The sequence below is a fragment of the Nycticebus coucang genome, chromosome 17, assembly GCF_027406575.1.
Source record: "Nycticebus coucang isolate mNycCou1 chromosome 17, mNycCou1.pri, whole genome shotgun sequence".
Classification (NCBI taxonomy): Eukaryota; Metazoa; Chordata; class Mammalia; order Primates; family Lorisidae; genus Nycticebus; species Nycticebus coucang.
The window spans coordinates 73,357,877-73,384,157 of NC_069796.1; the positions used below are offsets into that span (position 1 = coordinate 73,357,877).

General features: G+C 36.2%; 1 protein-coding gene across 5 annotated transcripts; it reads left to right on the forward strand.

Moving 5' to 3' along the window:
- The first annotated feature begins 1,985 nt into the window (after nucleotides 1-1,985).
- Nucleotides 1,986-26,281, forward strand: SPDL1 (spindle apparatus coiled-coil protein 1). 5 transcript variants are annotated; one of them, XM_053567180.1, is made up of 12 exons: nucleotides 2,378-2,472; nucleotides 6,332-6,512; nucleotides 9,007-9,183; nucleotides 10,908-11,102; nucleotides 11,682-11,831; nucleotides 11,924-12,022; nucleotides 12,097-12,207; nucleotides 14,546-14,686; nucleotides 18,681-18,784; nucleotides 20,873-21,060; nucleotides 22,370-22,712; nucleotides 25,185-26,281. In XM_053567180.1, exons 1-12 carry the CDS (start codon nucleotides 2,462-2,464, stop codon nucleotides 25,330-25,332), a joined length of 1,848 nt encoding a protein of 615 aa, XP_053423155.1. In that variant the 5' UTR covers nucleotides 2,378-2,461; the 3' UTR covers nucleotides 25,333-26,281. The 5 variants fall into 5 exon arrangements, with proteins under 5 accessions (XP_053423154.1, XP_053423152.1, XP_053423153.1 ...); XM_053567179.1 differs by lacking the exons at nucleotides 2,378-2,472; nucleotides 25,185-26,281 and adding an exon at nucleotides 1,986-2,137 and having other exon boundaries at nucleotides 22,370-22,925; XM_053567177.1 differs by lacking the exon at nucleotides 25,185-26,281 and having other exon boundaries at nucleotides 2,365-2,472; nucleotides 22,370-22,925.

Sequence of the window (26,281 nt, forward strand, 5' to 3'; positions counted from 1 at the left end):
TCAATATTCTATATTATATAATAGCTATATTGAATAGCTTCTATTCAACTCTGCCCATGCTAATACCTTCCTTCGAATGCACTCTTCCTTAGCTCTGCCATCCTTTAAGGTCCTGCTTGAAGTGACACCTGCAGTGTGAAGTTTTAAAAACAAAATAGACCTCTCCTTTCACAAAATTCTGTCACATGACATTGATATGCAGCCCTGTCATTATTTACATATATATTTTTAAATCACCTGCTATATTGTGAGCATTCCAGACAATAGTTACATTTATCCTCTCTGAATTCTTTCTGTTATGCCTAATACATTGTGGTCACTCAACTGACAGCTTAAAATACATCTTTCAAAAATAGAATTGGAAGAAACATTAATGATAATGTATGGTCTACTTTCTGTTGTAACGAAAGAGAAAAAGGAGGTTCAAATAGAACTTCTGAACTATCACCCAGTCACAACTGGTCTAGGCTAGGACAGTCTCTTCCTAGCTCCTGGGTTAAGGAATTTTTGTTAAATGATAGGGAAAATGGAATTATTTCACTTATTCAAGAATATGGTGGTGATTTCAAATCAAAAAACATTTGGTTTATTGGAGCACCAGATGTCCAAGTTACTGTGAGCAACTTGAAGGTATCATTGTTGCCAATTTTAAAGGACAGATCAACTCTTTTTTTTTTTTTTTTTTTTTTTTTTTAGAGACAGAGTCTCACTTTATGGCCCTTGGTAGAGTGCCGTGGCATCGCTCACAGCCACCTCCAGCTCCTGGGCTTAAGCGATTCTCTTGCCTCAGCCTCCCGAGTAGCTGGGACTACAGGTGTCCGCCATAGCACCCGGCTATTTTTTTGTTGCAGTTTGGCCAGGGCTCCAGCCTAGGGCAGTAAGAAATAGAAGTCTGCAAAGGAAATTGAAAAGAAAAAAGCAAGGAGAGTTTGGCATCCCAAAATATAAATAAAGATTCATCAACTCTGTCACATGTCAAGAGAAGTGAGCACTAAATATTGACTACTCGGTTTTGCCAGAGAGAAATTCACCTCCTGCTGCCATTTCACTGTATTGGTGAGGACTAAACCCTGGTTGAAGTAGGGGGAAATAAAAGAAGAATAAAACGTAAGAAAATGGAGATAGTGAGGTTAACTTTTATTTTTCAAGAATTTCTGTTATAAAGAGAAACAAAATGTGGTGGTAGCTGGTTAGGATCAAGGAGGCTTTTTTTTTTTTATGTAAATCTTTACAGCATGTTTGTTTATAGAGAGGATCCAACAGAGAAAAAAAAAAACTGATAATGAAGAAGAGTTAAAGCCAAGTCCTCAAATAGTCAAGTTTTGTTGAATAATACATAGGCATCAGGTTTACAAAAATTTTTATTTAAAACACATTCGTACAAGAGCCCGGACTCAAGAATCAGTGTGCATTAGTTCAAATTACAATTCTACCACTTGGACAAGACACTTTTCTTCTGGGGCTGTTTGCAGGCTTACATGAGAGAGATATCGGTAAAATTAAGTACGCGATGAGGGCTCATTTGGTAACACCATATGGTAACTATTGTCCTGTGCTATAGTGCTAACTGTGATTTTATCATATGATGCTTCACCATCACACTGATCCAGGTTACTGGACTCATAAGACAGATACCAGAGGCCAGGGCTTCAGAGTGCACCCTGGCCAACACCCCGGTAGGTCGGGTGTTTGAGGTCCACACAGTGGTGCCAACAATGTCGTTAAAACAAAAACAAAAACAAAAACAAAACAGCAAACAAGCAGAACCCCAACACACGGTCACTAAGTGCAAACACTTAATAAGTGACCCCGGAAACTAATCCCAAGTAAAATTAACGAGCCAAGCGCCCAAGCCCACGTCTTGCCGATTGCACCTGCGCAGTCTCTGCAGGGGGCGGGGCGCTCTGTGCGCCAAATCTCCTAGTTTCTTCTTTACACCCAGTTTGGGCGGAACGTCTCGTGAGAGGTGGGAGCTCTCGCGGGAACTCATTCAAAAAGCCCTGGCGCTTCCCCGAGAGTTAGCTGTGAATGAACCGGTATCTCTGCGGTAAAGTGAAGTTAGTGTCTGGTAATCTGGACTCTCCGAAGTTACTAGCCTCCAGCTGCAGCAGCAGCAGGGAACGGGGTGTGGAGAGAGGTAGGAGCAAGGGGCTTGATGGGAGGTGGATGTGGAACGGAGCGGTGGGGAGTGGAGAGGTAAGCGGGCCCTGAGGAAACCTGGGGCCTGGGTCTCGGCGGAGGCCGTTAGCTGAAACACCTCCTGCCCCGGAACCCTGAGTTCTTATAAGGTGGGTTTCGAGCCGGTCGCAGTCTTCCGTTGGACCGCCACTCCGCCCTTGGGGATTCTGGGTAAATACGGGAGGCTGGGTCCGCTCCCTGCTCCTTAAAATGACAATAGTCACTGTATTTGCGCTGCCTGGTACGATAGCCACTAGCCACTTGTGGCAGCCTGGATTGAGAAATGCTGCAAATGTAAGATACACACTGGATTTCTAAGGTAGTACACAAAAAGGAGTAGCTCGTTATTTTTATAATGACTGCCTGTTGACATGGTAATGTTTTGGATGTAGTTAGTTAAGTAAAATATTAAAATTAATTTTTTGCCTGTGTTTACTTTTGTAAAACGTGGCTCCTAGAAAATTTAACATTCACGTAAGTGACTCGCACTGTTTTTCTCCTGGGCAGCGCTCTCTTAGGCCTGTGTCAAGATTCTGCCCTAATTGTTTTTCTTTCATTACCCCATTTAGTCTTCGCAACAACTGTATTAGGTAGGTGTTATTGTCCGTTTTATAGATGGTGAACAAGCCATTAAGTAACTTGTCCAAGTTCATGCAACCAGTGAGTAATGGAGGTGGGTAAAAAGTCAGGCAGCTTGATTTCTAGAGCCTCCCTATCTCCTAAATGCCTAGTGGATGTTATGGTTTTGAGTGGCAGAACAGAAATGTGATGGGAGCACCAGGCTTTGTTTCCCTTCTCACTTCGCCACTTAACTAGCTGATAATCCTAGGCAAGCTACTTAACCTTTCTGTGCCTCAGTTTGCATATGTGTAAAATGGAGGAAATGCCTTCTACCTCATGGAGTTGTTCAGAGGATTGGATAAGATTATACAAAACACCAAGCACAATGTCTGGCACATATTCCCTGTAGTTGTTATTGAAGGGAAGCTCCTCTATATTGAAGAGGTTAACTTTTTGTCATCTGTTACATCTCTGCTGAAAAGTCCCCTCAGGGAAGTCTTGTCCATAGTCCTTTTTTTACTCCACCTCCCCCTCTTGATTTTATCACACTTGTAATTGTACAGTTCAATTATTTGATGTGCCTTTCTACTAATAGACTGTAAGATTCAGGAAGACTAGAATATTGTTTTGGGTTACCGTTGTGTTGTCACAATGTTTGACACATAAGAATTCTAGCAAATTTTTTGAATGAATGAAAGCTAATTTCGTGGCTTCCTGGATATGCTTGGCTAGAATGTCTTGAGGTTACCACCATTTTTCCTTTGGTAGATGGAGAAGACAATGACTACTCATCAAGTAACTTAGATGAGATAATGTATTTGAAGCACCTAGCTTGGTAAACGGTAAATCCTCAACAAATAAAAGGTATTAACAGTGCAACAACTAGCTGGCTGATCCTACCATGTACAGGCTTTGAAAAAGTCTTACACTTTAAGCAGTAACTGCCAGCCTCAGATAACCTAGAATATCTTTTGTTCTCTCTTAAAACTCTGTGTCTCCATCCTCAGCTTCATTCTCAATTAAAGCCCTTGCTTCCTAGCTCACTGATAAATTGAAGCAATTAGAAGCACTTACACAGATTATACCTATGTACCATCATTTGTACTGATATACTTTGCTTTCCCTTACTTTAGATGGATACCTGTTATCTAAAACCACTGCCTCTACATTAGACCTCATTCTGTTTATTCAAAGACATCACTTTAGCAGTTCTGTAGTGTCTTAATCAGTTTTTCTTCTTTTCTGGATTTATTTCAGGGAACACTTATCCCTACTCCCTCTCCACCTACTGCTTCATTTATCTGCTCTGCTTTGTAGCAAAACTGTACTTGCTATCATTGTCTCCTACCATTCTCTCTCAAATCTGCTCCAGTCAGGCTTTCACCTCCACATATATATCAAAACTGGTCTTGTGGTCCATCAGTGACTTCCATGAATTCAAATCCACTGGTCAATTTTATGTTCCGACCTGGTTTGACTTGCAGCGTTTAGCATGATTGATCACTCCTATCTCCTTAATATACTTTGCTTATTTGCTTCTAAAACAACACATAATCCAGGTTTTTTTCTTACTTCACTAGTCACTACTGAATATACTTTGCTGTCTTCTTCCCCACCTCATAACAGGGTTCAGTTCTTTGTGCTTTTCTCTTTAGTTAATGCTCATTCTCCAGTGATACCAAATCTCAGGGACTTAAGCTGATAACTCCCGAATTTACATCTCCGGCCTAGACCTTTCTCCTACTCATATATCGTTGGAAGTTGTTCTTACTTGACATCATACTCAAAACTTGAATTCCTAGTTTTCTTTCCAACACTTTAACTAATGGCAGCTCCATTTTACTAGTTGCTCAGGCCAGACGCTTTGGAGGTATTTTTGAATTTTCTGTCAAAAAATCATACTGACTTTATACCTTAAATAATACATATGTAGAATCTGGCCATTGCTCACTGTCTCCTGTGCTGCCACCCTAGTCTGAGCCATTGTCTCAGGTGATCTCTCTCCCTCCAATCTTGTTCCCCTCCTCACTGATCCACATGGCAGCCAAAATGATCCTTTTAAATTGTCAGATCCTCTATACCAGACTTTGGAATGACTTTATGTCTCACCTAGAGAAGAAGCCAAAGTCTTTATATATAGGGAGTCTGCCCGTTCTCCCTATTATCTGTGACCTAAAGTCTCTCTCGTTCACTCTTTGGGCTTCCTTCTGCCTTAGGGTTTTCTGTTTGCCTGGAACATTCTTCCCCTAAATAGCTGCATGGCTAATTCTCCTATCTTCTTTCTCCTTGTTATACCACCCATCTGCCCAGCTCCCTATCCTGTTGTGTTTTTTTTCCATTTCTCTTTTCTAATATACATAATTATTATGCTATTACTTATTGTTTTCCCTTTGTGGACTATAAGTTTCATGATAGAAGAGCTTTTTTGTCCATTTTCTTCCCTAATGAATCTGGAGTGCCAAGAATGGAGTTTAGCACATAAGGTATTTAAGACTACATTGACTTAAGACATGGGGGAATATCTTTTTTTTTTTTTTCCCCACTTTATCGCCTTTGGTGGAGTGCCCTGGCATCACAGCTCACAGCAACCTCCAGCTCCTGGGCTTAGGCGATTCTCTTGCCTCAGCCTCCCAAGTAGCTGGGACTACAGGTGCCCACCACAACGCCTGGCTATTTTTTGTTGCAGTTTGGTTGGGGTTGGGTTCAAACCTGCTACCCTTAGTGTATGGGGCTAGCCCCCACCCACTGAGTCACAGGTGCCGCCCATGGGGAAACATGTTAATAATGACCTAGTGCCTTTGAAGGTAAAGGTGTGTTTGAGTCTGGCTTAAGAGGCTAGAGCCAAGTAGGAAGAGATAATGAGTAAGGTTGAGTTAAAATAGAATGTTTCTGTATATGTAATGTAATGTTTAAGTCTTTGTTTGAAAAATCTACAATGAAAGCAATGTCCTTTAAATTGCTCTGAATATGGTTTCTCTTTTGCATGCTCTTCTTGTGAATACCTAGTAAACTACTAGAGAGTCTCTTCAAGAAAGCAAAGTTAATATATTTTAAAAGTTAACACTGTTATGAAAAATCACAGGCCCGATATTCCTTGCTTCACCTTATGAAACTTTTTTTTTTTGGCCGGGGCCAGGTTTGAACCCACCACCTCTGGTATATGGGGCTGGAGCCTTTGTATATTTTAAGTTGCAGTCCTACTGCTATAAGTTACTTGATACTTTTTTGTCATTCTGTTAACTTTCATTCTGTTAACATGGCTAGTGGTACAATAATGAGACCAGCCCTACCTTAACATTTAAAGAGGGTTAGCACACAGCAACTGAATAGTTTCCTGATGGTGAATTTCATAGAAGCAAAATTGAATGTATTCTCTGCTCTTTTTTATTTGGTCTCAAAGTGATAAAATTGTCGCAACATTTCTTTGCTTTTAGAACAATAAAAGAAATTTGACTGTAATAAGTCAGGAAGAAAAATGCTACATTTATTGAGTAGATATTATTGACTAGATATTTAAATTATTTCCCCTATTGATACCATTGCATGGAACTTTTTGTTTCAGCTTAAATTGTTTTATTTTCTCTATTTACAGTAGGCTAAAAACAGGAGAAAACATGGAGGCAGATATAATTACGAATCTTCGGTGCAAGCTTAAAGAGGTTGAAGAAGAGAGAGTGAAAGCTGCACAGTATGGTTTACAACTAGTGGAGAGCCAGAATGAGTTGCAGAATCAACTGGATAAATGCCGTAATGAAATGATGACCATGACTGAGGTAGGACTTAGGAGTCCTCTCTGCAGGGGTATTGCTTAGCTATTAAAGATTTGTCTTGTTTACCAATTATTACTGATTTATTCTCTGATGATTTTAGATATAGTTCCCATTCCCTCCATCCCCATTAAAGGAGAATGAACCAAATGAATCCCTGCTATTTTTGCAACTTATATGTTCTAAGTTTGAAAATCAAGTTATAATTGCTCTTTTTACCACATATACCACTAGATTTTGTTTTGTCTGCACTCTGCCTCAGTGACCATACTTGTTTCAGGCCTCTAACATCCATATGTTTCATGATACTGTGCCAAACCCTTAGTTCTCCTGTGAAGTTAAGTTTGTATATTCAACTTCTCACTAATAGACATCTCATCTGTCTCAGAACGTACAGATAGAATGGTTGATTTTCTGTTCATTGACCAAACATTATCATTTTCTTTAACTTATTTAGTAAATGTAATAGTGTTCATTCAGTTGCCTAAGCCAAAAAATCTTTGAGTTTTTCTGAGTATCTTTCCCTTATTTTTTTTAATAATACATATTAGATGTTACATATTTTGGGAATACCTTTCGTAATTTGTAACATTCATATAATCAAATCAGGGTAATTGGGATATCTGTCAGCTTAAATATTTATCTCTATGCTAAACCATTTGAATTATTCTCTAGCTGTTTTGAAATATGCAGTCAATTATGGTCCCCCTACTAATCTAGCAGACACTAGGTCTTATTTCTTCTGTCTAAGTGTATGTTTGTATCCATTAATCCTTTTATCCTTAATCAACCATTCTTCATCTCCCCATACTCTCTATCCTCCTGGGCCCTTATTTCTCACATGTAATTCATCAACAAGTTCTAAGAACTTGACTTATGAAGCATCTGTCTATACTACTGCCACTCTAGTCCAGATGTTTATTGGCTCTCCCCAGATGACTACTGAGCCTTCTAACCAGGTTGCCTGCTTCCATTGTTGCCATTCACGCCAAGTACTCTTTACACAGTAACCAAGCGGTCATGGAAGAATACACAAAAGCTTATGTCACAGCCCTGCTAAAAACCATACATTGATTTCTGAATATATTTACAACAAAATCTGAGCTCCTTACTTGGGTTTGTAGATCTGTATGTGACCTGATCCTTGCCGAACTTTTTATCTCATCTTAAACTGTTTTCCCTTATTCTTGACTAAATTAGTTCTACTTTATGAATATTACATAGCTGTTGCCTTTTCCTGAAATCATACCCCACAGCTCATAGATTTGAGTCCTCAGGGGTTTCAGTTAAATGTCAACTCAGCAGAGAGGCCAATCCTGACTACGTAATTTAAAATTGCCATGATTGCTACTCTTTTAATTCTCTACCTTGCTAATCATCTCCAAATTATAAGCTTTGTGAAGAGTGGGAATTTTGTCTGTCTTGTTCACTTCTATATCCCGAATGCCTGGCACATAATATTTATAGAAAGAATGCATGGATGAATCAGTTTAATTTATTAAATAATAAGTAATATGTTTAATTTTAGATCTCAACAATGTAAATATAGCAGGCAAAAAAATAGAGAGCCCGTAGGCATGTGTGAGCACATAAAAAGCCTTTGTTTTTCCATAGTATTGTTCAGGACCAAGAACTCAATACCAAGTCATAAAAGCAAATGAAAGATAACAAATCTTTCTAATAGTAGAAAATGAAGCAGTGTTATTTTTAATCATTCTGCGTAACAACATGTCAAATTTCAGTGTTAACAACTTGCCTTTTAAAGTGGAATGGCTTTGGGAGGAATAATATGAACTTTTTCCATCTTATTTATTTTAATTGAATTTTATCTTATTTTTTAATGTTTATTGAAGGAGTTCAGACTGATAGCTTAAGTTTTTTACATGGGGCTGGTGCCCTACTCCTTTGAGCCACAGGCGCTGCCCAATAGCTTAAGTTTTTTAATCTCCAAACTTACCTGTGAGTAAATAAAAGCCCTTTTCATTACTCCTTTATCTCAGTACCGTATCTTATGAAGATTTTGTGAACATTTCTCAGGTAACTGACTACTTTCTAAAAGTAAGGCCTACTACGATGTTCAGTATTTCTCCTTTTTACTTTTTTTTTAAAAACTGCTACATTTTGTTCGGAGCTACGAGTAGAGTATCTCATTATCAAACTAATAATTCTCTCTAGGACAACTTTAGCGCTATTAAATCCTTTTCTTTCTCCTAGCAGAGGTTATTTGACATGTTGACATAACATAGAGCACTCTTTTCTCCTTTGATAGAGCATAGAAGCAGTTAGGTATCTCTAGCATGGGCTTTCACATAGTCTCAAAATACATCTCACATGTCGAAGACTGATTATTCACAGAGTATTCCTGGTTTAACATTTGATTGTGATTTGGAAAGCAGCAAATGTATGAAACAGAGATTAAACAGTTGAATGTGAAAGTAGATTAGATGTGATGGCTTTAAACTATTTTATCTAATTGCAGTGTAATTGAATCTGTTTTCAGAATTATGAACAAGAAAAATACACTCTTCAGAGAGAAGTTGAACTTAAGAGTAGAATGTTGGAAAGTTTGACCTGTGAATGTGAAGCTATTAAACAACAACAAAAAATAAACTTGGAGAAATTAGAACAACAATTAAGTAGAAGCCATGGACAGGAAGTGAATGAACTAAAAAATAAGGTTTGAATATCTGTGTATCTCAAAGCAAAAATTTCCATGTTTATGCAGTTATCTGTAAACTAAAAGATTTTCATAAGTGTCAGCTGTACAAAATAGCCAAGATCAAAATTTACATTTTCTTAATATTGGGGATGCGGACTCTGAGAAACACGACTTTACCTAAAAGACTTGTGTAAATAATGTTCTACTAATTAAATGTAATTACTTAATTTTAGGAATTGGATATTTGTAATTAATTTTTAGTTTAGTGACCAGCGTGGCTGCCTTGCATACTACACCAGTCCCCTTGAGGAAAGATTAGTCTTTTGGCCTATACTGCAGCTAGTGGTCTGCTTTGTGATTCTCTAAAATCACTATTTTCTTACTAATTGTGTACATTAGGAATGGTACTTCATAATTTGTTCACTGAAAATAAAGTAATATATCTGATTCATTTCTCAACAAAAACTCCATAAAGAAGATGCCGCATGACGTGAGACAGCCAATGTCTACATAGATTGAATAAAGTAGACATAATTAGAGAGCTAGAAATTGTCAGTCAAGACTTTAACTGAGGTAGTCTGACTCCAAAGGTCATGCTACTGAATAAAGGGTGCTTAGTCTAACAACACGTTAGCCTGGCTCTGTTTCAAACATCAGTGTAATGTTTGGCTGGTGATTTTCCCTTCCCTCTTGTTTATGAAGATTCCGGAACTTTTATCATGGCTCCTCTTTGGGTATAGTCTGTCCTCTGAATATCTAGATACCTTTTTAGGTGACAAAACTTGCTTGACTTTTGTCCTGTTTTCCACTTTTCAGGGTTTTTTGTGTAGCATCTTAAGATTTTTTTATTTCTACGTACTACATATTGCTTAATTTCTCATTAAATTAACTCTTATTTTCTCATTCTAAGTAATAATATCAAATGATACTACATTTTAGCTGTACATTTTAGATATATTTTTTCTAATATGTAGTAAAACAATTATAACTAAATATGCTTTTGGTAATACATAGAATCATCTTGTATACCGCTCTGGCAAATAATAATCCAGCTTGTCTGAAACTAATCTGATTTGAGACACTAATGACTGATAATGATGTATTATTTTTTCCCCCCTCTGGATATTATTTTCATTTTAACAGCTTTCGTTATTTAGGGGGAAAAAAGAGTAATGTAGGGAATGTTCAGGGACTAAGGCAAGGCCAGTTATAGAGATGTCTTTTTTTGGCACAGCAAGGAGTATATTAGTCAAATATTTGTAGTTTTACTGATGTCCTTAAATCACTTGTGCCAAAATTTGAGTTTTATCTTTTTTCCCTCTTTTTTCTTACATTTAATCCATCGATGAGTTCTAAGAATTTGACCTACAAAACATCAGTCTGCCCTACTGCCATTAGTCCTTCCCCCTTAGACGACCCAGTAGCTTCCTAATCATTTGCCTGCTTCCATGGTTTCTGTTCATGCCACTCATTCCTCACACAGAGGCAGGGTGGTCAGCAGCGTAGTGCCTTCAGGTTGCTTCCAAGGAGTCCAGACTACTCCGATTACTTGTATGTATTATAGCTATGTTTATAAAACAAGGTGTGTCACTATCTGTTAAAAGATGCCTAGCCTTGGGCAAGTAGGAAACACCACTAGTCTGATGATTTAGAAAGTTTGGGTCAATTGGTGATGTTTTTCAGAAAGAAAATACTTTCAAAAGGTATTTTTATAAGACTTTTTTTTTTATTTTTGGCTTTAGATAGAAAAATTAAAAGTGGAATTAGATGAAGCTAGGCTTAGTGAAAAGCAGCTGAAGCACCAAGTAGATCATCAAAAGGAACTTCTCTCTTGTAAATCAGAGGAACTGCGGGTCATGTCTGAGCGTGTACACGAGAGCATGTCTTCAGAGATGCTGGCTCTTCAAATTGAACTGACAGAAACAGAAAGTATGAAGGTAATTTTTATGACACGTGTTTCTCAGGGTTCCTTTCTTTTTTTCTTATATATTTTTATATGTTGTACTAATTCCTAAGAGCTAGTTTAAAGGCTAAATTCTTTCGTGGCTTAACTTTCATCTAGTTAAAAAATCTTCTGTGGAGTTTTTAGGTGGATTACATCATTCATAACACAGCTTTAGGTTACCTGATTATACAAGGCAGTCTTTACCTTTAAATCAATGAAACCCCTGGAAAAATTTAGAGGCATAGACTCTGATCCCAGTTTGTGTCATAAAATGTTGGTATAGTGGAAGTCTAAATGCATGTGGACTTTGTTTTTTCACTGCAGGGTAAAGTTAATTAAAAATTAAAGCCTTAAATTTATAGCGGCGAAAGAGAGGCCTCTAAAGACTTTTATTTTGTTCCCTGCTAAAACAATTTAGTGATTTTTATTATTTTAATAGGCACCTGGCAACCTATGACAAGTTCTTCAAATTTAATTTTGGATATAAACCACTAATGATAGACAAACTGAGCAGCTGCTGAATGAAAGATTATTTAAGAGAATTTCCTCTTTTTTAATTTCTGTTGAATAGAACAGCCTCAAAGAAGAAGTGAATGAACTACAGTATAGACAAGAACAGTTAGAACTTCTGGTTACTAACCTAATGCGCCAGGTAGACCGGCTCAAAGAAGAAAAAGAAGAGCGAGAAAAAGAAGCAGTTTCTTACTATAATGCCCTGGAGGTATTATGATTACAATAACGTCATCTTTCAATTTGTAATAAGTTGTTTTCTTGTTACTCTCTACTAGCTAAATTGTTTTCTTTTGAATTTAGAAAGCTCGGGTAGCAAATCAAGATCTTCAGGTGCAGTTGGACCAGGCCCTGCAGCAAGCCTTGGATCCCAATAGTAAAGGCAACTCTTTGTTTGCAGAGGTACTTATAAGTATTCTGATGATTAAATTGACATTTCATTTACTATAGGAACAATTAAACTTGTTATTTTCCAGGTAGAAGATCGAAGGGCTGCAATGGAGCGTCAGCTTATCAGTATGAAAGTCAAATACCAGTCACTAAAGAAGCAAAATGTATTTAATAGAGAGCAGATGCAAAGAATGAAGGTATAGAATTATCACTATCAATGGTTCATTAAACCTATTTTGTGTCAGCATTCATGTGCAAATAGAGAACCCATCTTTTCCTGCAAAGAATATGTAGCAATTTTTGATCTGATTCAAAAAAATAAAAGTTTTTAAGTTGATCAAAAGATTAATTTATATATTTTTAAAAAATTAATCTTGGAATAAAGTTTAGTAATAGTGTATTTATTGATTTTTTTGTTTCCTTAATGTTTACTGACTAGCCTTGTTAGGGAGTTACAAATCTTTCTTCGTGGAGTAGGGGAAAGGAAATCAAAAAGTCTTTATTCTTGGAATATTGTCTTTCTGAGCATAGCCCTAGGGTTTCTACTTCAGCTAAAATCAACTTCCCCACCATTTCTCTTATCTCAGACAGGCGTGTTGGAGAGTGAAATTTAAATTATTTAAGGTCCGCTTTCTTTGTTACTCCTTAAGTCAAAGATAGGAGCCCTTTTAATTTCCAGGGTTTTTTGGTCATTATTCTATTCAAATAAGAGGTAATAGAAAAGCCTATGGAAGACACAAAGATTCTAATGTTCTACCAATCCTTAGGATCCTGTTCCCTCATCTGTTGTGCCTAACTCTCCTAAAGTAGTAATTGGAATCTGGAAAGGCTTTCCTCCTTTTGTTCAGGATAGTGAGTTTTATCCTAAAAAATATGACAGGTGAGTGATTACACTTGGGAGTTACATGAATTTGGGATTGAATTATAATTCTGTCACGTGCTAGCTCCGTAACTTTGGACAAGTTTTCAGAGTATCAGTTAACCTCATCTATAAAGTAGAGATGATAGAACCTGACTTTTAGAATTGTCCTAGAGTTAAATGAAAGTGTAGTAAAATACTTACATGGTACTTGACAATTGAGTAATTGTTTTAATAAACAATAGCTGTGATTTTTTTTTGGGGGGGGGGGCTGAGTGTCTCTATGTTGCCCTCGGTAGAGTGTGGTGGTGTCACAGCTCATAACAAACTCAAACTCTTGGGCTTAAGTTTTTCTCTTGCCTCTGCCTCCCAAGTAGCTGGGACGCCTGCCACAATGTGCCTGCCACTAAAACCCAGCTATTTTTTTGGTTGCAGTTGTCATTGTTGTTTAGCAGGCCTGGGCTGGGCTCAAACTTGTACACAGCTGGTGCCTTACTCACTGAGCTATAGGCACCGAGCCAATACCTGTGAATTTTATGTCTAAGGATTGTCAGACTATGCTGCTAGGTTTACTGAGACTCTCCCACCATCTGGGAATGGTTTCTTTGTAAATTTTCTCACATTTACTCTTTGTTTTCTTACAGTATTTGTTGTACTACCACTCTTAGTCTCCCAGTGTTATGTGATGTCCCAAACTATCTTTAGAGACTAGACACATTCTGAATCTTAGGCTAACTGTGCCTAACCTGCCATCTGAAACAAGAACAAAAAGGATATCCTTAAAAATGTTAAAAGTAATCAGGAATTGTCTCTTCCTTGTTAACATTCCTGTGACCTCCTATCACTGCTTGCTTTACTCAGTACTCTACAGTTGCCACCTCCCTATGTTGACCGCTTTACCTAAGTCAACCTAAGTTTCATAGACCAGACACACAGCGGATGTATGTTACTAGTTCCGTATGTTGTGCAGCCAGTTTGTTACCCTTGGGTGGTCAACTTACAGAGGTTCTAGCGTATATTTAAACTAGCTGATGCTTTTTACAACTCCAGAGATCTTTGGTGGGAGAAAGAAATTCGACATTTAGAGTCTAGTTAATGTCCTTCTGATGTCTATGCAACTTCAGATTCAGGTGGAATTATAATTAGATGAGTGCCACTCTAAAAAAATAAAAAGCAGCATTTCGATGATTGCCCTGATATTCTTAGATTGCCTTTTGTCTTTATTTTCCATCCTTGTTATTTATGAATCTCACATTTGTAACTGTGAATAGCTTAATAATCCCCCCCAGTTAATTAAAATTAATTATAATTTTTGAGAAATTCCATCAGACCCTGATAAGTAGTTTGCAACATTTGGCCAGGCTTACTTACCAGTTAAGGCAGTATGTTTTCATACCACAGCTATGCAGTTCAATTTTATGTTTCACAGAAGTATAAATAATTATGTTACAGTGTCAGTTATTCATAAGCAGTCACAATAAATATGTAAATGTTATATCTTCAACAAAACTTATTGACACAGTTTTTAAGCAGTTAGACTAGAAATAGCTAATTAGTTTGGGTTCCAAAATGATTTCAAAGTAATACAGTACAAAATATGCATTGAATCCAAAACATAGTTATCAGAATCTTCCTCTCAATTTTATTAGAGGGGGTAACTTTATTTTTATTTCTAGTTACAAATTGCTACATTGCTACAAATGAAAGGGTCTCAAACTGAATTTGAGCAGCAAGAACGGTTACTTGCCATGTTGGAGCAGAAGAATGGTGAAGTAAAACATCTTTTAGGTGAAATTAGGAATCTGGAGAAATTTAAGGTATGTATAACTTTTTTTTAAAATGCAGCCCAATTATATTTTGAGTATCTTAAAATTTGGTCTGTATTTTATGTTAAAAAATTAAGATTTTAAAACATAAATAGATTTTAAAAATCTTAATTTTTCTTTTATTTTCTTTTATTTTTTATTACATAATTAACTTTTATTTTCGGTACATTGACCTAATATTTAAACTATTTTTTTGCTTTTGGTGTCTTTTGCTTTTCTATATTTTCAACTTTTGCTTCTTTCATTTATATTTTTGAGACAAAATCTCATTTTGTCACCCTTAATAAAGTGCTGTGGCATCGTAGCTCCTAGCAGCCTCAACAGCAAACTGCCACAACACCCAGCTAGTTTTTTTTTAAGTCGCGATCTTGCTCTTGCCTACACTGATGTCAAACTTGTAAGCTCAGGCAGTCCACCCACCTGGGCTTCCCAGAGTGCTAGGATGACAGGCAGGAGCCACTACAGGTGGGCTTTTGCTACTTTTAGTAGAGCCAAACTAACCTACCCCATTTTTGTTGTTATTTTGTTGTCTATTATGTGTAAGTACCCGTATCTTCGTTATATAGCTCAACGAGTTTTGACATATATATGTTCCCTTGTAATAACCGTCCAGATCATGATAAGAACATTTTTAGCACTATAGAAAGGCTCTGTCAGGTCCTTTTCGAGTATCTCTACCTCCTAACTTTGTATCTGCAACATGTACAAATACACTTGAACTTCATATAATGGAATCATTTAGTATGTACTCTTACTTCTGTCTTCTACTCAGTATTGTGTCAATGATATTTCTTCTTCTTGATGCATGTTATTAGTAATTTTTCAATGCTGTCCACCTCCATTTTTTTTTCCATATTGAATTGATATTTATTTCAGGACATGCCATGTCAAAATAAAACCAACAGTCAACCCTTGCCTTTAACAATAATATTGCATGATAAAAGCACTTTACAACTCCATCCCATCTTTGAATATAAGTTATTGGTATTTTTGTCACATTGTCCAACATTTTTGGCAACTGGAATTCACAGTAGAAGTCCTAAGTTTTTATTTTGAAATAAATTCAGACTTCTAGAAAAGTTGTAAAAGTATTCTTATACACTTCACCTGGATTCCCCAATTGCCGATTTTCACACATTTGCTTTATTGCTTTCTCTTCCTCTCTCTGTATGTACATATATTTTTAAACATTTGAGAATAATTTGCAAACCATATGTCCTTTTACCCTTAAGTACCTCATGATTAAAATTAGGAAATTAACATTGATACAAATTGAATCATACCCTTAGCTAAGCTGCTTTTCACATTTTATAAGTTACCCCTGTTGCCCTTTGTAGCAAAACAAAAATACCAAAAACAAATGCTTTCAGTTTTAGGGTCCAGTCCAAGATCACGTATTGTATTGTTAATTCTCTTCAGTCTCCCTTAATCTGTAACAGTTCCTTAGTCTTTATCTTGTATGACTTAGACTTTTTTGAACCATATAGGCAGTTACTTTGTCTTTTATTTTGGGTTTTTCTAATTGGATTGGATTTAAGCTATGTCTCTGAAACAGGAATACTACAGGAGTAACATTCTCTCAGGACCTCCCATTCAGAAACACATGCTATCTATTTGTTCCAGTATTGGGAATATTAGTTGTTGTCATTTGGTTAAGGTTTTGTCTGCCAGGTTTCTTCACTGTAAAGTTATAATTATTCCCTTTGTAATTATGAGTACCTTAATTGATGAGACTAAGTAAATGCCTATTTATCGTTTTACTTGAACATTCATTCATGATTCTTGCCTAAAACAGATACTACTGTGATGATTGCCAAATGGTAATTCCATCATTTCTTCTGTAGTTATTAGTCGGAATTCTAATAAAGGAATGGAAAAGAAAAACATTGTTCTTCACTGTCCATTCACTTATTTATATCATTATAGCCTCATGGATTCTTATTTTATCCTATGGGTTGTAATTTATTACTTTATTTACTGTGATACAGTAAATTTGGCCAGTGGGGGCGCTCCTTTATCCTCTGGTACATAACTCTTTGAGTATGTCCTTAATCTGTGGCACAAAAAAGTATTCCTATTTCACTGCCCCAGCCCTGGAATCAGCATTTCTTCAAGGAACACTGGTTTCTTTTAATAGAGACTGGCGTTTAGAAACCAAAATCAAGGCTCTGAGTGTACAGCCTACTACAGTGTCATCACTTCTAGACCCTCTCAGCAGAGCCAAGAGTACATGTGTGTATTTATGTATATGTATATATGTGCTTATAAAAACTGTTTAAAGGACTACAATTTTGGATAAATTTACAGTACATCAGTTGGCAGGTGTATGTAGTCCATAAATGGGCTTAGCGCTATATTTTGAAAATTATGGCCTTAAATCGGAGGACTTTCTTTGTAATGTCTGAAATTTTTTTGCAAGTTTTTAGGCAGATTTACCTTTTCTCCCCTAAAGAAATATATAGAATTTCCATTAGAATCTCAGACGAGGGACCCAACAATGACTTTAAAGATTTTTTTCATATTTTTAAAATGTATAAATTTGATGTAAGGCCAGAATTCAACCCAGTAAACATTTATTTATTCTGTTTTGAAAGCCAAGAGAGAAGGAAACTATAGGATTTAGCTGTAGGAGTCAGATGTGGGTTCAGATTCTCTCTTCTTGGTTTATTTCCCTGTGGTGTCTTGAGTTAGTTTCCTTATCTGAGAGGAATACTATAGGCAGTCCCTGGGTTATGAGCGAGATAGGTTCTGTAGTTTCATTCTTAAGTTGAGTTTGTGAGTTGGAACAGGTACATTTACCTTTTACCTGTAATAGCCTCTGTTTAAGGGTGAAGTAGTATGTCAGTTGAATGTTTGTAACTCGGGGACTGCCTATGATTCTTTTACCTATTTCAGAAGCCAGATGAGTTAAACAGATAGTTCTTTAGCATAGTGCCTGCCAAATGGTAACTATTCAGTAAATGATGGTGCTATTATTAATAAACAAATATATCTTAATTTATTAGTTAAAGAAAAAAAATTTTTTTTAATTAAATCATAGCTGTGTACATTGATATAATCATGGGGCATCATTCACTAGCTTCACAGACCTTTTACCAAGTTTCACATATACCCTTGTAAGATGCACCGCTGGTGTAATCCCACCAATCCCCTTCCCTCTACCCACCTCCCCCCTCCCTCCCTCCCCTCCCTTTCCCCCTTCCCCCTATTCTTAGGTTGTAACTGGGTTATAGCTTTCATGTGAAAACCCTAAATTAGTTTCATAGTAGGGCTGAGTACATTGGGTACTTTTTCTTCCATTCTTGAGATACTTTACTAAGAAGAATATGTTCCAGCTCCATCCATGTAAACATGAAAGAGGTAAAGTCTCCATCTTTCTTTAAGGCTGCATAATATTTCATAGTGTACATATACCACAATTTATTAATCCTTTCGTGGATCGATGGGCACTTGGGCTTCTTCCATGACTTAGCAATTACGATGGGCTGCAATAAACATTCTGGTACAAATATCTTTGTTATGATGTGATTTTTGGTCTTCCGAGTATATGCCCAGTAGAGGGATTACAGGATTGAGTGGCAGATTATTTTTAGATCTCTAAGAGTTCTCCATATCTCTTTCCAAAAGGAATGTATTAATTTGCATTCCCACCAGCAGTGCAAAAGTGTTCCCTTTTCTCCACATCTGCGCCAACATCTCTGTTCTTGGGATTTTGTGATATAGGCTAGTCTCACTGGAGTTAGATGGTATCTCAAAGTAGTTTTGATTTGCATTTCTCTGATGATTAAAGATGATGAGCATTTTTTCATATGTCTGAAGGCCGCGCGCCTGTCTTCTTCAGAGAAGTTTCTCTTCAAATCCCTTGCCCAGCCTGCCATGGGATCCCTTGTTCTATTCTTGCTAGTGCGTTTGAGTTCTCTGTGGATTCTGGTTATTAAACCTTTGTCGGAGGCATAACCTGCAAAAATTTTTGCTTTTTTTTTAGAATTTATATGAAAATATGGAATCTAAGCCTTCAGCCAGCTCTGGTGCTCTGGAAGATAACACCTATTATACAGATTTACTTCAGATAAAACTTGATAATTTAAAGTAAGTGTCTGGGATGGTGGAGGGAAAGATGGAGACTGCACTTGCTAATAATAATAATAATAATAGTGATTACAAATATTTGTTTTAAAATTGCCAAAAGAAAATTCCAGAGAAGAAAGGCAACAAAAGTATCTTATTCAAAAGGTAATAATTACTGATTTTTTTTTGTAATTTTAGATTAGAAAAGATGAGGGTACAAATGATTAGGCTATATTGTTTGTGTTCCTTAGGTAAAGTCCAAAGTATAGTTGAGCCCTTTGCCCAAGGGATGTCCTATATACCCTTACATTGTGTCCATTAGGTGAGAGCTTACCAATTCCCCTCCACCACCCCCCATTTGAAATTGAATTGTGTTTTTCTCACATGTGGTCATATAATTGTTTATCTGTTGGTTTCATGTTAGTATTGAGTACATTGGATACTTGCTTTTCCATTCTTGTGATATTTTACTGAGAATGTGCTTCAGCTACATCAGGTTAGTACAAAGATGAAAAGTCTCCATCTTTTCTTATGGTTGAATAGTACTCCATGGTATACATATACCAAGTTTATCAATCCATTCATGTGTTGATGAGCACTTGGGTTGATTCCATGTCTTGGCAATTGTGAATTGAACTGTAATAAACATCTTAACACAGATGTTCTTATGGTATAATGATCTTCTTTCTTCTGGGTAGAGACCTAGTAGTGGGATAGTAGGATCAAATGGTAGGTCTACTTTTAGTTTAGCTCTTGGAGGATTCTCCATACTTCTTTCCATAGAAGTTGTATTAATTTACAATCCCATCAGCAGCGCAAAAGTGTTCCCTCCTCTCCACATCCATGCCAGCATCTGCAGTTTCGGGATTTTGTTATGTGGACTCTTCTCTCTGGGGTCAGGTGATATCTCAGAGTGGTTTTGATTTGTATTTCTCTGATGATTAGGGATGACGAGCATTTTTTCATGTGTTTCTTGGTCATTTGTCATTTTCAGAGAAGTTTCTGTTCAAGTCTCTTGCCCACCTGTAAATGGGGTTGTTTGCTCTTGTCTTGTTGATTAGAGTTCTTTGTATATTCTGGTTATTAGCCCTTTGTCAGATTCATAGCATATAAATATCTTTTCCCATTCTGAAGGCTGTCTGTTTGTTTTAGTTGTACCCTTAGCTGTGCAGAAGTTTTTTAGCTTGATCATGTCCCATTTATTTATTTTTGGTGTTGCTGCAGTTGCCAAGAGAGTCTTCATAAAATCTCTTCCCAGGCTGATGTTGTCAAGAGTTTTTCCCACACTTTCTTCTGGAATTTTTATCATTCGTGTCTTAAATTTAAATCTTTTATCCATCGAGAGTCAATTTTTGTAAGTGGTGAATGGTGCAGGTCCAGTTTCAGTCTTCTGTGTGTGGCTAAGCGGTTCTCTTAGCACCATTTTTAAAAATAGGGGTTCTTTTTCCCGGTATGTGCTGTTTTTATCAGATCAGATGGTGTCATGTGGCTTGTTTTATCTCTAGGGTCTCTATTCTGTTCTATAGGTCTATATCTGTTATTGTGCCAGTACTAGGCTGTTTTGATCACTGTTGACTTACAGGATAACCTGAAATCTAGTAATATGGTGCCACCAGATTTGTTTTTATTTCTTAGAATTGGCCATTTGGGCTTTTTTCTGGTTCCATATGAAACGCAGTATTTTTTTTTCAGATTCTTCAAAGTATGACATTGTTGCTTTATAATTACTGATTATTGAAGAAAAATACTTTTAATGAATAATTAAATGTTTTTGTTTTTAGCTTTTTATATTGGTAGGTGAAATAGAAAGTGTTCTTGTAATAGAAAATTTTCAGCAATATCTATTATGTAATTTAAGACTTACAGGAATTTATGCATGAATAAATTGGAAAAAGATACTTGTCCTTTAAAGAATGCATGAAGTTTTTTGCAGAAGTTGGAGGATACCGTTGTTAAAGCTTATTTTAATAGTTTATTGTTTCTTTTTACTAAAAACCCCAGAGAAATATATTTGAACTATTAGTTCGAATATGCAATAAAATATAACACTATGTTCATTTATATGTTACTTTAATGCTTCTTGGTTCTCCTTTTTTTTTGTTATTATAGCAAAGAAAATGAAAGTATTAAAGGTGAATTGTCAATACAGCGAATGAAAGCATTATTTGAGAGCCAAAGGGCCCTGGACATTGAACGAAAACTTTTTGCAAATGAAAGATGCCTTCAGCTTTCAGAAAGTGAAAATATGAAACTGAGAGCTAAACTAGATGAATTAAAACTGAAGTATGAACCTGAAGGCATGTATTTCTCATATATTTTTGTCTTTTAAATCATGAGTTAGTCTGAGAAATTTTATCACATTATTTTCTTACTATGGTTTTATGCAAATCTCATTACAAACTCATTTGTTGTTATGGAACTTTAGTTAACAGAGCAAATGCACGACTGTAAAATGTGTAGGAAAATTCAAAAGGAACGAGTTACTGGGTATGCATGGTTATAATATGCTTCCTGGATATCTATCATATATCTTATCTATCATATCTTCCTGGATATCTTATCATATTATATAGTAAAATCTTAACATTTGAGACTTTTCCATTTAAGATTGTAGTATCTTATATCGAAGAGTAATTTTATTGAAGAAGCCAACATTGGGAGCTATACTAGTTAGGAATGTTTAGAAAACTTAAAATAATGAAGATTTCAGTAAAACAAATTCCTCCCCAGATGAAAACAGCAAAGAAACAGGAGGCAGGATTGTAAATCTATATGATGTGAATTTAAGAGAAAAGCAAAGTAATGATCTAAAACCAACAACATACAGCAAGAACACCAACCCCACATACCGTGGTTCCTCACATTCCACTCACATTTTGGTTTTGAAAATGAAACACACATTGATGTGGGGGTAGGGAGAAGATACTAGAACACTCAGTTCAGTGACTGTGTATGTGTGTGGTCTGCATAGGTGACAGAATGATAGACCAGAAAGGTAGAAGGCCATTGCAGTAGTCTGGGATGAGACATAATATGGTTGGACGAGAGAGGTATTCATCAGAAAAGTAGTCAGATTCTGGATGTATTTTATAAGTGGAAATAAAAGGCATAAATTACCAATGTTCAAAAGTTTAACCTTTTCTTTAATCTTTACAACACACAATACTCAGGGTAGTGGGTGCTTTTAATCCCCATTTTACAGATAAAGAAAATAAAAGTCAGGTTAAATAATTTCCCTAAGTCAACCGGCTGCTTAGTGCTAATACTGGTATTTAACCCTGGATTCTTCGCCTCTGCACCCTCTTCTTAAATACTGAAATCTTGATGCATCCCCACCCCTTTATCAAAATACCAGAGGAAAATAAACAAAATACCATGTTGATTCCTAACGAAAAATTTATAGCCAAATAAACTTCAAAAGATAAAGTTTATAGAATCTTTGATAAAAAATAAAAAATAGAAATAATTCAGTAAGGAGATGAGTGAATTTTAAAAGAATGGAAAAAGATTTTTAAAAGTTTATAAGTAACTAGTTCTGCTCTCTTACGTTGATTGTGTCTTTATTTTCTTTCACTGACTGCATCTTTAATGGTTTTTGATTCTCAGAGACAGTCGAAGTACCTGTACTCAAGAAGAGGCGCGAGGTGCTGCCTGTGGATATAACCACCCCTGGAGATGCGTGTGTGAATAACAGCACTGTGGGAGAAGTTTATGGACCACCACTTCAGAAAGAGGAGACACAGTCCTGTTCTAACAATTTAGAAAATAACAACATGCAGTTAAAAAAAGCAATTGGTGTAGACCCACCACAGGGTGGTCTTTCTCCTCACGAAAACTTGCCCATGGATATGCAGCTAAAGAAGGAAAAGAAATATGTGAAACTCATGGGAGTTCCATCTGACTCTGACGCCTTAAATGAAAGAAGTGGAAACGCCCCCAGCTCTCCCAGGTCAGTGTCCTCTTTCCTTCAAGGCAACCAGCTGACTTCTCCATCTCTCCTCTCTCGCTGCATGAACTGTGCTATCTGTTTCTTGATCTATTTTCTTAGTATTGTGTGCAGTGTAATACCACAGTTTCATCTGCCTACCTTCAACTTTTCCAAAACTATGAGAAAGACTAAAATGATTGCAAGGGGAAAGGACTCCTGATAAGGGGATCATTTAAAAAGTTATACATTGTGTTTCATGAAACAGAAGTATCATCTCTGAATGTTTTGTCAGTTTGAATAATGGACTGTTATTTTTCTCCTGGTTCAAGAGTGACCATGAAAGAAAAATTAACTTACTTTCTTAAAGGGCTTGATAATAGTCTAAGAAATTTCAGCCTTCTAGAAAATGTAGTTAAAATTTTTATGGCTTTTGAAGTTGTTTATCCTAAGACTTCAAGAGTAGGCTTTGAGACATTTCAACATTTTTAAATATCAAAGCTAATTTACTTTTATTGTTTCTAAATCTTGAAAGCCTCCAATTTCTGTATAATTGAGTTTTTGACTAAAAGAAGTGTCAGACATGTGTCTGAAGGAATTATTGTTCCAAGTTACTTGTCCTTTAAAAAAATTTTAAAAATGGAGGTCAGAAGGTCAGAGTATGTGAGCGGAAGGGGAAGGTAGGTAACTGGCTGAGGCTAGAGTTCTGATGTGCACAGCAAGACCGAGAGTAGGGTAGGAAAGGAAAAGTATGAGGAAAATAGAGAAAGTCAAAGAAAGATGAAAGATGTCTGCATGTGATGGAATGATATATTTAAAATAAGCATCTTTAAATATTCAAAAAAGCATATTGGTGTGACAAAATTGGCCTGGATTATCTCCTATGACATGAGATATCTAAGGTACTACGAGAGCTACCTTAGTCTTGGAGGAGTGCAGAGTAAGACATGGTATTAATACTAATGTGCGTTGGAGTAGAGATTGTGACGCAGCTTACATTATGTAAATGGGCTTCCTTGTGTGTTTTACCTGATTTCTCTTCATGTCCTCAGTGCTACTAAATATGACATTCAGCAAAGAAAGCACTTCAATGATGTTTAGCTGCTATTATTATAAGGAAATGTAATTTATTACTCTTCCTTGAATTTTTTTTTTAACTTCCTTGAATTTTTATATTATGTTACACCCTGTAAGTCACATGAAACTAAAGGTTGATATTCATAAGGAAAAAGTAACTTCAAATAAATGATATCTGCCATAGACGCGTGGTTCTAAATAGTTCTGAAATGAATAAAGCAGGTTGTGCCTGTTTATATGTGATACATTGTGTAAGCGTGGTAGACCAGTGTGGATTTCTGCAGGTGGATTTCTAGAATTAGTAAGAGCCAGGCTCGCTATCTGTGTTGTCTTTCATTTTTTCTCTGCCTCTTTATGCTTGGTAAAAATTACTTAAGTAATGTATGTTGCCATTGTTTGACTCAAGAAGCAGTTGGAAAGTTTTGTCCTGCTAGTTAAACAAAAACAAATAAAATACCACAATACATTTGTTTTTGTGTGAGTGTGTGAGTCCATCTGCTAACTTAAAATGTTCCTGCCTTTTGTTTCCTGTATGCCTAACTTAGATATCCAATCCTACAATAATTATGAAATAATACATATGGATTTTATTGGCATCTTTACTGTTGCATGGTTTATAAATTTAATTGATGTACTTGTTACAGAGAATCTTCACAGGCTTTTTAAAATATCTCTCCACTGTTTAATTTTTATTTTTTTAACTATTATTCTGCTAGTTGAGACTCAATTTATTTTTGAGACAAAAGGCACCTATTGCTGTAGCTGGGGATTCCATGTTATTTTTATCTTGCACTTAGCCTTTTTATATGTCATGTTAACATTAAAATACTGGTCTAGCATTTTAATTTTTGTGTTAGGTGTACTTTCATAATAGGCACCCTATCGTGTTTTAATTCTTTATTATTTTAGAGATGGGGTCTTACTCTGTTGCCCAGGCTGGAGTGCAACAGTATGATCATAGCTCACTGTAGCCTCAAACTCCTGGGCTCAAACTCCTGTCCTGGCCTTCTGAGGAGCTAGGACTTTTAATTTTTTGCAGAGACAGGATCTCACTATGTTGACTAGGCTGTTTTCAAACTCCTGGCCTCAAGCAGTCCCTCCCTGGCTTCCCACAGTGCTGGAATTATAGGAGTGATCTCTGCACGGGCCTTACTTTTTTAATTTAGGCCTTGCTGTGAATTTTTACTAACCTTAAAGATACTCTTTATACTTTGGAAATATTGAGCCTGTTGACATAAAAAGGTTCAAGAGTCAGTGACTTAATATGTTTAATGGTATTAAACTATAATTTTTTTCCTTGTATGCATAAAAATATTTATCACCATGGCTTATTGGAGGCCTGTTATACTAGGGGCTTATTTGTTGTATAATTTTTCTTAACCACATTTGAATTCAGAGTGGATACTTTAATGCCTATAGGTTAGCTGCTGAATCAAAGCTTCAAACAGAAGTTAAAGAAGGGAAAGAAACTGCAAGCAAATTGGAAAAGGAAACTTGTAAGAAATCACACCCAATTCTCTACGTCTCTTCCAAATCAACTCCAGAGACTCAGTGCCCTCAACAGTAAAGACTTCTATGTAATGGGAGTATGGTCCCACTTACCTCAAGGGTTCCTGTGGTGCTTAGTTAAAATCATCAATATGTCACATAATGGCCCACCATTGGGGTTAGTTATATCTGTTCTTTGTGCCAGAACTTGGCCTTTTCATGTGCCTTTCACAAGTGTTCAAACTTTGATTGTGATTCTTACCTGGACAGTTCCTTAAGTGATGCCCCATCACAGAGCTTCTGTAACAGTGAGTAAACTACTGACTAAAAGAGAATGCTGTAATTAGTATATTTGCTGCATTGTATATGGATCTTTTAAGTGATATAAACAATTAAGTAATTTAAGTGTTAATTACTTCTATTTGTGAAGAAAACACTCAAATCCTTAACTATTACATTCTAATATGCACTGTTTTTATGAACTTAGATTTTCACTATGTTGTAAAGATAAACTTGGTTTAAATATATATGTTGTTTCAGGATTTTGTCAGGGTACCCATGTTTGTCTCTGTATTTATTTACATGATTTGAATTTTGTCTCAAGCATATTTTGAAATTTAAAATAAAACTGCAATAATTTTTCCCCTATTTTCTTAGTATCAATAATAGGATGTTATTAAACAGGAATAAAGAAGAAGAAAAAGAAACTTTAGGGATTCTTAATTCTCTGATACGTATAGTTTTATATGTAATTTATATATTTATTATTAGATGTATATATACAGATGGTCCTTGACTTAAAGATGGTTCTACTTAATGATCTTTCAGCTTTCTGGTGGTGCAGTAGCACTCCACGATCATTAGAAACCATGCTTCCAGTACCCATATGACCATGTATTTAATAAATTACATAAGATATTGAATCATTTATTATAAAATAGGCTTTGTGTTAGATGATTTTTGCCCAACTAATGTAAGCTAATGTAAACGTCTCAGGCACATTTAAGGTAGGCTTGGCTAAGCTGTGA

Excerpts from the sequence above, each read along its gene's own strand:
- SPDL1 (XM_053567177.1), top strand. Across the intron at positions 11,832-11,923 it reads CTTACTATAATGCCCTGGAG|AAAGCTCGGGTAGCAAATCA; the intron begins GTATTATGATTA and ends TTTTGAATTTAG. Across the intron at positions 18,785-20,872 it reads ATAAAACTTGATAATTTAAA|CAAAGAAAATGAAAGTATTA; the intron begins GTAAGTGTCTGG and ends TTGTTATTATAG.